The 14,807-nt window shown below is 39.0% G+C and overlaps 1 protein-coding gene across 1 annotated transcript in view; it reads left to right on the top strand.

The window, feature by feature from the left end:
• DNAH11 (dynein axonemal heavy chain 11) overlaps positions 1 to 14,807 on the top strand; it is a 270,299-nt gene that overhangs the window by 130,513 nt on the left and 124,979 nt on the right. The window contains exons 45-49 of the mRNA XM_090046787.1: positions 679 to 880; positions 7,934 to 8,099; positions 12,099 to 12,201; positions 12,986 to 13,225; positions 14,539 to 14,700. Of these exons, the coding sequence (XP_089902913.1) occupies positions 679 to 880; positions 7,934 to 8,099; positions 12,099 to 12,201; positions 12,986 to 13,225; positions 14,539 to 14,700 (873 nt within the window). The remainder of the gene's footprint in view (positions 1 to 678; positions 881 to 7,933; positions 8,100 to 12,098; positions 12,202 to 12,985; positions 13,226 to 14,538; positions 14,701 to 14,807) is intronic.

Here is a 14,807-nt window from a genome sequence, read left to right as displayed (position 1 = left end):
GAGTACCCATGAGTGGAAGAGCACAAAGTGCTACTAGTTGTCTTAAGAAAAGTTTTTAAATATTTTGTATTTTTGTACAAGTTATATGGGTAGCATTCTCAAACACTTAGGTTGGTGTGTGTATTAAGTTTCTGAGGGGTTAGATCTTAAAAGAAAGGAGAGATTTTCTTGGTGTGGATATGTGGGGAGCTAGAAATACATATCTACTGATGCACAATATTTTATCTGTTAGCAGCATATTTGCCAAACTGTTTCATTGCAGGAGAAATTCTGAAAGGAAATTGAACAACAAACTACATAGAAAATGTAAAGAGCGTAGCAGTTAACCTTCTGTGGACCAATACAAAAACTTGTATCGTGAGAAAAAGTGAAATTTATATCCCATTTAACTCATTTTAGAATTGAGTTAAATGGATATATCCATACACATTTAACTCCATTAATTGAGTTAAATAGTTATAGCCATGCCTATCTATCAGATGTGTGTGCGCACACATGCACGCACACACACACACACACACGCACACACTCCCAATCCTGGGTGTGTATGATAGGTATGGATATAAAAACATTATCCTAACATATTTTTTAAAACTGAAAAGATTACTTAAATGTCATATTAAGATAAAGTGAGAGTAAGAATTAGAATTGTCACTACTTTTTCTTTTGATGTTTTAGGCAGTCCTCGTTCATACGTCTGAGACCACATGTCTGAAATACTTTATTGATTTGCTTTTGGAGAAAGGCAAACCAGTGATGCTTGTTGGAAATGCTGGAGTAGGAAAAACTGTATTTGTAAGAGACAGACTTGCTGCTCTCTCAGATTATGTAGTGTCTAACATTCCCCTCAACTATTATACTACATCAGCAGTGCTACAAAGTAAGTTCTACATCAGTGTCCAAATGGAACAAATCTGGGTAATAATGCTTTTGGTGACAGATGTAAATTGATGTAGGAGTGCCTATGCAACTAAGATTCCAAATACCTACAATTTCCTAGTTGGTACAACATATCTATTTTTTCTACCCTGCATGTCCCTTGTAACCTATCTATGTATTATGTATTTATGTAAGTGATAATAGTTTAGAACATATAAATAAAGTAATATTACTTAGATCCTTAGAAGGCATCATTCAAATGAACCACTTCAAGTAGTTATTAATTAAAATTATTATTTCAGAGGACAGAGGTTTTCTGAACAATCAGTTCTCACTTCTACAGTTTGAGAGAGGTTAACATTTTTGGTGGAACACTTTTTAGGAAGTAATCTCCTTTGAAGTTACTTAAAGTTATTATTGGGTAACATACAATGAACTGTACATGGGGAAAAGAGGGAATAATAAAAAAATACTCCAGGGAAAAAAATTAAAACATAGTTTTACTTCCTACAATTCTAAATGGCACTGTGAGCTGAAGCTTTGTCAGTACTCTGCTTTTTGGCAATAATCCTATAATTGATACTCATGTTTAGCATGAGAGCTGACAGGGAACAACAGTCAGCTGATCAGCCCTCCCAGGTTTGGAAGTACATCAGAGCCTTGAAGGGCTCTGGTACTCTTCTGTGGCTGGGAGTGCAGATCAGCTGATCAGCACACCCAGTGCAGGAACACCTCAGTGCTTCACTGTGGTGTACTCCTGTGGCTGGGAGCACCAGACAGCTGGCTCATGCTCTGAGCCAAAGGTACACCAGGCACCCTGCTTGCTACTTGCTGGTGCAGGGGGTGCTGGGGCATGTGAGGGTACAATTAGGATCCTATCTCCATCCCACAATTGCATCTCCTGCCACGAATGTGTGACATGGCAGAAGACATGATTGTTACGATTGTGGATCAGATCCCATAGTGCCTTTAATTGAACATCTGCCAGCAGCTACAGAAACTTCTTTAAAATTAAGGAGTTAGTAGGTATAAATTTCAAAAGAACCTATAGCCCATTGACCTTCAGTGGACCACTCACTTAACAGACTTTTGAAAGTTTTACTTATGTCTGTTACTGCTAATGAGCTAGGCCATCTCTCAGTGTGTATCTTTTTTTTGCTGGTTTTAGCCAGGCCTTTTCTTACCTTCAGCTGATTTATTCGCCTCAGTACAGATGAAACATATGTATTATTTTCAGTTAACTCAATATGTTACTTTTCTTTGAAGTAGTTCCTGATGACAATTAACATAGAACCCCAGGATAAATGTACTATCTTTTTTTCAAAGAGCAGTATGGAGAGATTATTTGTTGGTGATAGTGTCTGTTTGTTTTCTTTTCCTTCTCTACACCATTGTGTGAATTGTCATGGCTCCATATTTCAGCTGTACTTTTGTCTCACTGGGATTTGTTTTGTCAGTAGTTGCCATTCCAGTAGGAAACCATGAACAAGGTACTAAGGCACACACAAGCATAATGCTCTCCATTGTAAAGAGATTCAGATGAAAGGGACTCCTAGGCAACTGCTGCTGAAGGCTATGTATTCTTTGCACTGGAAACGTCTTAAGTAAACCAAATGCTTGAAGTCAACACTACAAGGGTTTACTTTGTGAATTCCCAACAGCTGCCAACAGTACTACAGCAGTTAAAGACTGCATGAATAGGTGTTATCATTAAATTAAAACTCTAGACTGCGTAAACTTAAAAAACCTGGCCATATTAGGAAATGTTCATAATACATTTTGCAAATGTTTTGAGAAGTTTGAATAACTGTTTTAATACAGCCATTACTCTTTTTAGAAAATTTAAGAGCCTGTAAAATAAATAAACTAGCACCTCCAATGCATGCTGACAGCTCTTCAGTCCACTCATAGTTCTAAAGTCAAGTACCTCTCATTAAAAATGCTTTGCAAGCATGACCCTTACAAGTAAATCAAGGGATGATCAACTGAAGTCTCTCAACTGATCTCTATCGAATAACTAGTTATTTGTCAAGTATGGAAACAAGTTTGCCATCTTTACTTCTAGCAGTGGGTATATACGTCCTTGTGGCCAGACATGACATGATTTCGATTCTCCCATCCACACCCCTAGCATTGCTCCCTATTGCCAACTGCTGTTATTTCTGGTCTTGCTTTCCAGCAGTAATATTTCCGCTGCAATACATCAAAAGGGTATGCTCTCTTTCAGTGGGGACTGACCTTTTTGGCATGTGTCTCATATTAGCCCTATACCATCCTGCCCCTGCACAGAATGGCACTCCAGTCCCCTTCTTCTGTCCAATTTGCTGCTTTGATTTCTGCTTCCTGTGCTATGCTTCCTGCCTGATCTCCTGTTCTGCCTTCTGCTTCCTGCCCTATATACTAGTGTGTTGCCTGTCCCCTTCCTGATTGCAACTTGCTACACATAGAGGCAGTGGCACTTATGCCACAGGTTGGCCTCTCCTATCCTAGCTCATTCCATAACTGTTCTACGTTGTTGCAAACAGTTGGTCATTGCATTAATCATACAATTACTGGAAAGCAAGATTTTCAAAACTTCTTAGAGAATTACAGTGGCTTCTCTTAATTCAAATTGGAACTGGACATCTAAATTGTTTAGGGATCTTGGAAAAGACCTCAGCTCACAGAAATGCGCTTTGAGCCTATTGAAAAATATTTTATTAAAATACATTTTGTTGCTGTTGCTGGTAGTCATACTTTTAGATAATAGTATACTATTATCACTGTATTATAATAAAATAGTGTGACATCATTGATATTATTGTTGATATCATTATATTGATGATGAGAATAATGATGATAAACATAATGGTTTTTGCTTTAAAAAGATTTGCAAACACTGTCTAGCTATCCCTTATGATAAAGTAGGTGAAGCACATAACATTTCAATAGGAAGTGATGTAGCCAGTTAATTACTCTTCATAACTAACCATTCAGATTTAAGGACTTGCCTTGTCATCAGTATACTCCACTTCCATTGCTGGCTATTTTACTAAAAAATGCTACGGTACTGTCTGTATATTGCATATATTAAAACTTCACATAGACTATTTGGGTATGGAAGAATTATGAGTGCTGACAGATGTGGGAAAAAAAAATCGTTTTACCAGAAGCAGCTGCATATTAGTTTGACCTGGCTCTACAGCATCTTTATAGATCAAGCACTTCAGCAGGGCTTTTTGGTGCTTTTTATCTAAAGTTGATTCAATCAGCTATTAGATAAACGCTCAAAAAAGCCCCACTAAAGCACCTATTTTATACAAACATTGCGAAAGCCGGGTGTAACTAATGCACTGCTTCTTCTGGGATTGCACTGGGTTCAGTGTGGGAATGCGCAGAGTTTCTAGTAAAGGGCTGTTTTGTGGGGGGGGGGCGGGTTTCCACATCTGCAAGCAAACAATGATTTTATTAATCAGCTTCATGTTCATTAGTGGGGAGGTTGGTTCCCTGATTATATTTGCCTAATTACGTTTTCAAGAGAGCTTCTGGATTAAATTTGTCTTTCATCTTGTGCGCATTCAGAAATGTTGAAAACACTGTTTAACATCACCAAGGGAAAGAAAGAGCAAATGTGCTATGGGAGTTGCTAAATTGCTGTCTGTACTGATTTATTAACACATTCTGCTGTATTTGTAAGAGATGCCTCTATGACTACATTGCACATTTAGTATATGAAGAAATGTTTTAAAAGCTTATTTTTTGAAGAGCTCATTGTATCATGTGAAAAAAATCCAAACTGTTCAGGAGCACATGCCCTGATTCCTTGGAAAGCTTACTATAGTCTTAGTGAGTCTTGCTCAAATTAGGTAATTACCTTAGTTTTATAAACTCACTCTGATGTAAAATATATTAAAGAATGGCCCACACCACACATTATTTAGATTTTATTTTAAAATGTAATTGTATAAGTTGTTTATATAGTTGCTTATGTGTAATTTAGGTAGATGAATTATCAGGTTTTTCTGCCTTGCCCAAAGTCCTCTGTGATCTCCCTTACTTAGGGTATGTCTCTATTGCATCTTAGAGAATGAAGGGTTAAATGATGAGAAAATGTATGCAGGCTGGTAGTTTCCAGTTAATAGATATGAGAAGGAAGTTGGTAGAAGAGTCAGGAGATACAGGTACAAGGACTTGTTGCAATCACAGTGGTGAACTAAAGCCCAGGAACCCTTAATTCAACTACATTGGGTCGGGAGTTAGTCACAACTCAACATGCACTCTGTCCCATACTTGCATATTAGCTTGAGTTCAGTGAACCCTTAAGCATATATTTAATGCTTTAAGTGTGGCTTGTATGAGGTTTTGGGCAACAGTACTTGGCACAGTAGACAAAGGGCCTGCAGGTAGGTAGATGTATACGTCATCTGATTATTTGCAATAGGTATTTAGTCAGCTTTCATTGTTTTCTACTGCGCTAGCTTAGCAACAGTAGGTTTGTATTGCATATTTAATTTTAGCAGGCTTCAGACATGATTACAGAGAAAGAAAAATAAGAGTTTATATTCCTATAGTGCTTTTAGTCAGAGGATCACAACACATTAATATATTAAATGTATTAAGCTTCAAAGATGAATGATGCTGCTTTTGAGTAAAAAGATGCAGATTATATCCACTGTTTAAAGATGAAATAGAACTGTCACATCCTGGATTCATTTGTCAGCTAATTTCTCCATCCCTCTCTGTTTTTTTTAATTTTTGGTTTAATATTTCTGTCAACTTTTATCTTCTTTCCAGTTAACTTTCTGGAAAGGTCAGGCTAGCTTTTATGACCTGATCCCAGGATGTGATGTGCACAATTGGACTTCTTGTCAGGAGTCAGGGCAGCAGGCAGGCTAAATTACCCCCATTTGGCCTGGCTGCTAATGGCCCAACTACTCCCAGTTGTCTGTATGGGTGTGGACTGCCTGCTTATAAACTTTAGCTCAGTGCCTAAGACTAGGGACAGAAGTTACACACAAACTGGTTTAAGTCATCAGAAACTGGTTTAAACCTGTAACGGAACACCAGCTCAGTGCACATAAACCAGTTTCAAAATAGCTGAAACTGATTTAAGATAAACCTGTTGAATGTAGTATCAGACCTAACTGATTTGGGTCAACCCAGTTTATGAAACTTCTGTCTCAGACCCCTTCCTTGTTTAAGTTAGATCACAGTCCTCCAGCATCCCAGCATGCTTCCCAGTCCTGTGTTGAACTCTACTGTCTGCTCCAGTAGAGAAGGATTGGTCGGGGGACAAAGAGAGGGGGTTAAACCTGTCTTCCCCCTACTGCTAAACTTACTGAAACTTACTTTTGGCTGTGACTGTGGCCTACACATCCCAGAGGCACCTACAAACAGGAAGAGGATATGTTGAGCAACCCTGGAAAGTCTTGCTGCTGTGATTCTGGACTGCAAATCTCAGAGACCTCAGGGGCAGCAACAAGAGGAAGCAAACCTATCATCCATGCTGGTTACAGGCATGCTTTAGCACTCCTTGGCTTCTGGCCTGAGCCACTGTAGACATGTGGCTATTTCCTGAATCAGAAGTAAATGTGTGTTCAGTTGTTTCTCAGTTTAATCTCTGCAGTTTAGAATAATTTACAAAGGCTGAATCGATTCAGCCTTAGGCTTTTTTATGGTGTGTACTTAGCCTAGGAGGCTACTTATCAGGACAAATACCTCATTGCCTAATCTTGGGCTTCTGATTCCTTTTTCCTAGTTTCTTACCTGTTGATTCCTAGTTTCCCGGTTCTTGCCTATTTGTTCTTAGTTCCCTGGATCCTATTTGTTGGTTATTAAGTTCCTGTTCGCTGGGTCCTGCTTGTTAGCTTCCTGCTTCCTTGCTTCTGATTTTAACCTGTTACTTCCTTGTTCCTGCCAGCTGACTCCTTGTTTCAGACTCTAACTTGGACCCCTTTGTTTCCAGACTGCCTTGCTGACTCTTTACCTTGCTGACAGACTTCAGTCCAGACCCCTGTCATTTGACAAACAGTTCCTGCTGTTTGGCAGTCACTCCCAATCTAGTCCTTTACAGGTATGGCTGCCTGCTCCAGACCTCCTGGCTAGTGGCTCCAATCCAGTTCCCTGCCTCCAGTTCCTGATCCTCTGGTTTGTGGTTTTACTGAAGGTGACCACCTACATCTCAGTCCCTTACAGACCTCAGCCACCTGACCCTCCTGATCTCCCAACTTGTTGGGACCCTTGCTTCCTGACAGTGTCTGCTTCTGTTTGATCCGCTGGACAATAACCTTCTCGGCCTAAGCTCTAATCACCTACATCCCAGTCACACCTTTAACATTTAACATTCAGTTCCCTAAACACAGGTGAAGACGTCTGTCCTTGAGCATCGTTTCTTATGATTGAAATCTAAGGATCACATCTTACAAGTACAGTAGAACACTGAGCAGTTACACTTCAATCAACCTCACATTGCTGCAGGCTGTTTCTACAGTGCTTCTTTCTTTAACAGCCGTTTAAGGAATTATTGCTCCTTTTTGATCAGGAAATCTCTTGCTTTTTGTGAGAATTCGGAAAAAAATATCTTTCCAAATTCCATTATGTGTTAGCACAAGACTTTCAAATTCAGTCTCTGGCCAAGGGCAGATGTTAACTTTTAGCCATTTTAAATAAGGGAAGAGGATCTGCCGCTCAGGAGACTTCATCATTTGTTACTATGTAATCCTTACCTGTTTAAGCTCCTGTGACATACAATGGCTATACTACAAAAGCATGCAGACATAACAGCTTGAATCATCTGGTAATAAATTAGCCATTTGTGTTGATAACCACACGGAAGTCAGTCCTATTTAGGGTTTAGTAGTTCGATGTTCTGCTGTCTTTAGGTGCCTGAAGGTGTAGATAGACATAAGGTGATATGTACATAAGTGTGCTGGGTCTGAAATGATTGGCTCTTGAAAAGCCTGTCAAATATATTTAAAAATCTACCCGTGAAAGGCTTAATCTTCTATTTATGGTTCATTTAGTCTCTTTGCAGTTTGAGTATGGTAATTGTGTCATATACTACATAACATTTTAGAGATTCTTGAAAAATCCTTGGAAAAAAAAGCTGGCCGTAACTATGGACCTGCAGGGAACAAAAAGTTGGTTTACTTTATTGATGATATGAACATGCCAGAAGTGGACATGTATGGAACAGTTCAACCCCACACACTGATTCGACAGCATATAGATTATGGCCATTGGTAAGCTTTTCTTGTTTTATGCTAAATCATCATGTGATAATTATGTGCTAATATTAATAACCATTATTCCATGCCAAAATATGTGTATAAAAAAACTAGCACAAATTTAAAATAATTAACTCTTTTTAACTTTATAACTACTAAACATCAAAATGTATTTCTGCTCTATAGTAGAAGACTTGGGAAATGCAGGAAATAGGAGAGAGTCTCTTCTTAACCCTAGGAAATTTAGGATTGAATTTTGCCCTGAAATGTAAGATTTAAAAAATATATTTTCTTGCTAAAGTAACTATAGATTGTATTCTTGTTGTTTGTAGACTGTTGCTTTACTACAATCCTAATAAGCTCTTTGCATTTATCATATATTGTGGATATAAGTTCCATAGCACTGTTACCATAAATAATACAGATTTTTTTAGCTTTTTCAATAGAAGGCTAACTTGAATTCTTGTGACCTCTTTGCTCAGTCCTACTTCTCTCTATTAGCTGTAGTATTCATTGAAGTTGTTTTAATAAATTCTGTATTGAGTTCTATGGAAATATGAAAAATATATGTTCAACCCTTGAATAATACTTCGCTCTTTGTATTATGGGGTGCCCAAGATTTCAGTTGTAGACCCATTCCTCCACCCCCCAGTGTGCTAGGTGCTATATGAAATAGCACAAAAAATAGTCATTGCCAAAATAAATACAGTTTGTCTACTGGGAGGATGTTAAAAGTCCAAAATAAAGAAATAACCTATGTCATCTCACTCTGTGCCTTTAGAAACTCTTTCCCGAGTCCCATTAGGAAAGGTTTAGTTTTGCCTTCTACTTTCTTCATGTAATAGGGTAAAATACATTAACTGTATTTTATCATATCATGGAAATACTCTTGTATCTGACTTGGTGGTGAGAGAGCAAACAAATGAACAAATGTCCGTCTAAAAACCCACTGCCAAGATAGGGACTGTAGCGGGCCAGTAGGGGGCGCTCCTGCGTTGAGCCGCCCACCTCCCTGCTCCCGACCACCTTCCAGGCTCTGAATGCCTCCCTAGGGGCGCCTTATGCTTGGCCGACCCCTCTCCCAGAGCACACTCGCTAGTCTGGGGGTAACATCACCGCCACCACCCTGAGATGGGACTGTCTCAGCCCTGTGTCCTCAGGGAAACACAGGCCTAATAGTCCGACGGGTACTCGACCCAGTACAGGCACTTGGGGCACTTTCCCAAGTCAGGGGGCAAAAAGTAAAGTCTCCCTTAGTCCACAGACCTAAGGGGTCTCTTAGGCATAATTTAGACCCACCCCTCAATAAGTTTCCCACACCAGTCAAAAAGGAGAATTTTATTGATTACAAGGGGTAGGGTAAACTAGGGTACAGGATTGAGCAATATCTTAGAAATCCTAGAGAGCAAACAGTGTGGCTGAGGTAGCTTTTTGATTACACATCTGTGTTACTGCCAGCTAAATATCTAATCAGATTGAGTAGCTTTCTCACAAGCATCTTCCAAAGGCAGGTGAAGTTTCCCTTTGGGGGCAGGCAGTTCCTTGCTCATGAGTTTTGGGGTGAGAGAGAGCTAGTTTCAGATGGTAAAGCTCCTCTGTGTCCCCCGCATGGCTGCTGCTTCACCTCATGGCCAAAGAGAGAGCCCGCCTCCTTCCCCCCCCCCCCCTCCAAATTATATAGCCCCTGTGACCTCATTCACCTGGTCCGGTGGAGGTCAGCCCCAGTTGGCTGTCAGCCAACCAATTTGAAATACATCACCTGTTACCGGGCAGATTCCAGCTCCCCAGGTAGAAACCCCTTACCCAGGTAATTGATGCAAGTCATGTAGGCAGAGGGAGCAGGTTTCCCCCCTCCCTCAGGAATGCAGCCAGCTCAAGTTACCTAAATAGACAGGCTGAGGGTACGGTCCCCTGTGTGCAGGGCCCACCCTAATCAAATGGTTGCAGCCCAGAGATTTTAGTCACAGTGTCACAGGGCAGAGATTTTTGGGGAGAAACCAAGGTGGCTTTCTGCCACAGGGACACTTACATACTCATGTGCACAGATGACCATACACACTTTGACAGCACTGGAAGTTAATGTGCCTGCTCAACTACTTTCTTTCACCATATGTTCCATTTTTCATAATTTAAATAGAGGTTAATGGTTTGTTCAACTGAACTGTATAGCACAGAAGAAGTTGGTACCTTTCTTTGTCTGTCTTTCCCATGCAAAGACATCATCATTGCTGGAACTAGGAAAAGACATAAGTATTGATGGAGTTTTTGTCTTTTAACACATATTCAGTTTAATCCAAAAAATAGACGTCACTTTTTAGTTGCTCATGCTTCCTCCTAAAAGAATACCAGATGTCCACTAAATGTTGTTAGGGCGCAAGACAAAAAGAGAAGAAAGGAAGTGACTGCTTCAATATGAGACATCTCTATAACTCAGTGGAAACCTCCAGCTCCAATCAAAGTGATTCAAAGCTAACATAACTCAGTTCCTGACTCTTTTACCATTCCTCTAGTTATAATCTGTCTTGGTTTTTTCTTCTTTTTTTAAAATGAGTACCCCAAATCTCCACAACATTTAAAACTATCCAGGTAGTTTAGTTTAAAAGTTTGGACATTTAAATTTGATAAATTAATTGTAAACCAGAACATAGTTAACTAAGTCCTGATTAATGCACTTGATCTCCATGCTTATTTTTAAGCGCTGGAGTAATTCTATGAAACTTCAGTGTGATGACTTGTGCTTAAAGTTAGGTATGTGTTAGCCCTTACAGAATGAGACTTTTGAGAAAGAGAATGCACAATGCTGTGAGATAGATCCAATTTATCACAGTGATATGATCACCATTCCTTGTGTGCATGGTTTTTTGTTATTTTATAATAGTTTTGTGTTGTTCTATTTTGATATAAATATTGTGCTGCTTATAATACAGAAAATGATAATATACTTAGCTAGTGAGATGCAGAGAGATTTGTGACCACATTTTCAAAACCAGCCTCTGACTTTGGGTGTTTCTGTTTTTTCAGTGCCTTACTTCAGCTAGGTAGGGTTTAAGTTTGAAAAAGTGTTGAATAATCTGTACCTCACATTGACTTTTCACTTCAAAAAACAAGACCCTAGATTTCTGAATCTAGGCAACCAAAATATTAAGGGCATTTGGGGTGGGGAGTTCATTCCAGGTTTAAAAAGAGTCAGTTGCAGAGTGCCAGGAGGTGTAACCAGGTTCCCTAAATCATATTTTTCATACCTGATCCATTATAGTGGTGCCCATGACTTATGTTCACCAAGTTATATTTTCAAATCGCACCCCTTTCTGTAGGTTGCAGTCTCTCAAATGTGCTTTGATGCCTATTTACATGCTGCCCCTATACTTGGAACAACTTTCCTTTCCTGTGTGCCAAATCTATCTTTGGTGTTCTCTCTCTTCAATGAAAGCTACTAGTTTAACTTAGCTATGTCTACTATGCCTCTGTGCATTCCCACACTCGTTTGTTTTCCTTAACTATATTGTGTTTGTACAAGGTAGTCAGCAGCTGGAATTGTCTATATTGTAAAGAGCTATGCTAGAGCTTGTTAGTCTTTTTCTATCAAAAAACACTGTTCTGTAGTAATCAGAACATTTTATGGGAACACAGTGTGGTGATTTTGACAGGATTTCCAATGGATAGGTTTTAAAAAAACTTTAAATCAAAATGGAGCATTTCATTCTACTTTCCTGTTTCATTTGGGCTATTGTACTGCACTATGTTCTAATGTCCCAACATTATCAAAACATTTTAATAAGGCTGTCTTAATGTTTCCAAATTAAAATTTGTCAACATTTCCATATTGTGCTAAAGTCCAACTTGCATTCAGATTTGGAGCAAAAAGTAAAAAGGTAAGAATTTCCTGCCAAAAGCAGTGCCTTTTCCAACTATCTCTGTTAGGTGTGCATATTTGCGATGCTTTGTCATGAATTGTTAAGTTAATTATTTATTATATTATTATTGTACATTCAAGGTGTATTTTCTGTACCTTAGGTATGATAGGCAGAAGTTAACTGTCAAAGAAATACATAATTGCCAATATGTTGCTTGTATGAATCCAACTGCTGGCAGCTTCACTATCAACCCTCGACTTCAGGTATGATTTTGTGTGGTGTATTATAATAACCCTGTATTTGTTATTCAATGTATTAGCTATGATAATTTAGTTAGCTTCCCATTGCAGCAGTCTTAAGGACATAGACTGCTTCTGCATGTTAAAAAAAATGTGCTTTACCAGAAGCAGCAGCATGTTACTTCAACCCAGTTCTGTCATGTCTGCATAGACTGGGCACTTCAGTGGGGGCTTTTGACACTTATCTAATAGCTGAGTCAATCAGCTATTAGATAAAAGCACCAGAAAAGCCCCACTAAGGCTCCTGATCTATACAGACATTGGGCAAGCCAAGTTGAAATAATGTGCTGCTACTTCCTTCTCATCCAGAACTTACAGTGAGTAACAGGAGCTTTATATTTGAGATTGGGTATTATATCAAAGTTGTAACCAAATCCTGAGCCTGCTGCTCTAGTAACACAAAGGAAGTAGAAAGCAGCCAGATTTTCCCTGGTATGGGGTATTTCTTTCACATTTACAGCAGTCACAGTCTCCTGAAGTCCCTGGCATAGAAGGTAGGAAGGGACTGCAGTTGAAGCATACTGCTATTCTTCCCTAGTGGTTGGGACATAATTAACCACAGCTGGACCACCCTGGCTGGCAACTATTAGCCTGTACCAATGCTAGGCTGTGGCATAGAACCAGTTTCTGTGGCACAAACCAGTCTGCCCCCTAACCTCATGCATACATATTCTTCCCTTGATTATTGATTCTTATGTTCTCTTAAACTCATAATCACAACATTTACATTTGTCTTTTTCATTTCCAGAGACATTTCACAGTGTTTGCCCTCAACTTCCCATCTGCTGATGGCCTGAACACCATCTATAGCAAAGTCCTTGGTTTTCACTTCCGGCAACATACCTTTAATCCATCAGTGTTGAAGGATGCCCCAGCCATCATAAGGGCAGCAATATGGCTTCATCAGACAGTGGTTCAGAATTTTCTACCAACTGCTATTAAATTCCATTACATCTTTAACCTGAGAGACCTTTCTAATGTCTTCCAGGTCTGTATCAAAAAGTGACTTTCATTCTGGCATATATTAAGTTTATTACAGTAAATCTATGGACCAACCAAGAACAGGGTCCATTTATGCTAGATAGTACACAAACAGTATGTTGTACAGACAGTCCCTTTCTTGTAGCATTTAAAATGAAATAATCAAGACATTTAGAAAGAAAAAGGGATGTAGCACAAGCAGAGTAATGGTGTGCAAATATGCTAATGCCATGGATTTGGGGCAGGGGGGCAGAAGACAGGCTTTTTTGGAGGAAATGAGTTTATGGGTGCGTCTACATGTGACACTACATCGCTGTAGCAATGCTACATAAATATGAGTATCTCTTGTCTGTGCAGTGTTGTTGTACAGCCTCCTTGGCTGGGACAGGAGGGTATTCTGCAGTAGCCAGGTGTGCCCTTGTACCCAGTCTGGAACAGCTACTAAAACTTGTTAACATAAGAAGGGGGTGCAGATCAATTTTGAAATGAATGTCTTTTCCTTTGTCTGTGCTTTCCAGTCTGACATAATATACACACTTTTTCAGTCCTTTCTCTTAACAGGTGACTTTTCTTCAAGAAGTACAATTCTGAGAGGCAGTTATTTTTACTGAATACAGTTGAACTTCCTGTATTTTGCAAAGCACAGGGTAGGGTTTGGCTACTGAAATGATAGCAGAAGTGGGGGAGAGACCAGAAAAAACTCTGACGCCTGCCTGGGTTCAGGAGGAAAATATTTCAGCACAGCAAATTTAAATATTTTTCTACTACTTGAAACAATTCATTTAGAGCGTTTGATAGTAGAATCATTCCCATTTAAGGGTCTCGAGGATGGAGTTTAGAAAAGTTAAATGAAAAGTAGGAAAGGGGTGAGTAATGCTGAACATTTTGAGGAAAACCTCATTAACTCAACTTTCTGTAAACCTCAGACTTCAAATCTGCACAGGAAATAGATTTTTCTGTTTTCTCTTCACTGCAACCTCAAACTAGCAAGTTTCAGCTGAGGCTAGACTGAGGTCTAGTATTTGTGATACACAGTACAGAAGACATCGGTATTTTTAATAGAATTTTTTCACACATTTGATTGCCTCAGTTATTTGCTAATCTGAGCAACTCTGGTACAGATAAAAGAATTTAGAAACCCACATATAAGGAAAAAAATTAAAAGAAAGTGAAGTATGAGAAAGACAACACACACATAGAGAAATAAGGTGACTTGTGTTTAGGAAGAGAAGAGCAAGTCTTACTGGCCTTCTAAAGACTGATTTAACTTGCTACTGAATAGCAAAATATTTGACAAAGTGGCATTGTTATTGCTTTCAGGGAATTTTATTTGCTACACCTGAATGTTTAAAGCAGCCAAATGATCTCATATGTCTTTGGCTTCATGAATCTTCACGTGTTTATGGAGATAAACTGGTAGAAGCAAAAGATTGCAGCTCTTTTCATAAAAGGCTGATGGACACTGCACACAAGTATTTTGAGGTATGGATATCGCCTGGAAATATTTTTTGCAATGGTAATAAATTAGAAGCTTTTCAGTGATATGTTAAGCTTGGTAGAAAAGACAAAAAGATCCATAATATAGCTCA

This window comes from Crocodylus siamensis, chromosome 5, assembly GCF_052110815.1.
Source record: "Crocodylus siamensis isolate JL-2025a chromosome 5, ASM5211081v1, whole genome shotgun sequence".
Lineage (NCBI taxonomy): Eukaryota > Metazoa > Chordata > Crocodylia > Crocodylidae > Crocodylus > Crocodylus siamensis.
This window is presented reverse-complemented; position numbering and strand designations above follow the sequence as displayed.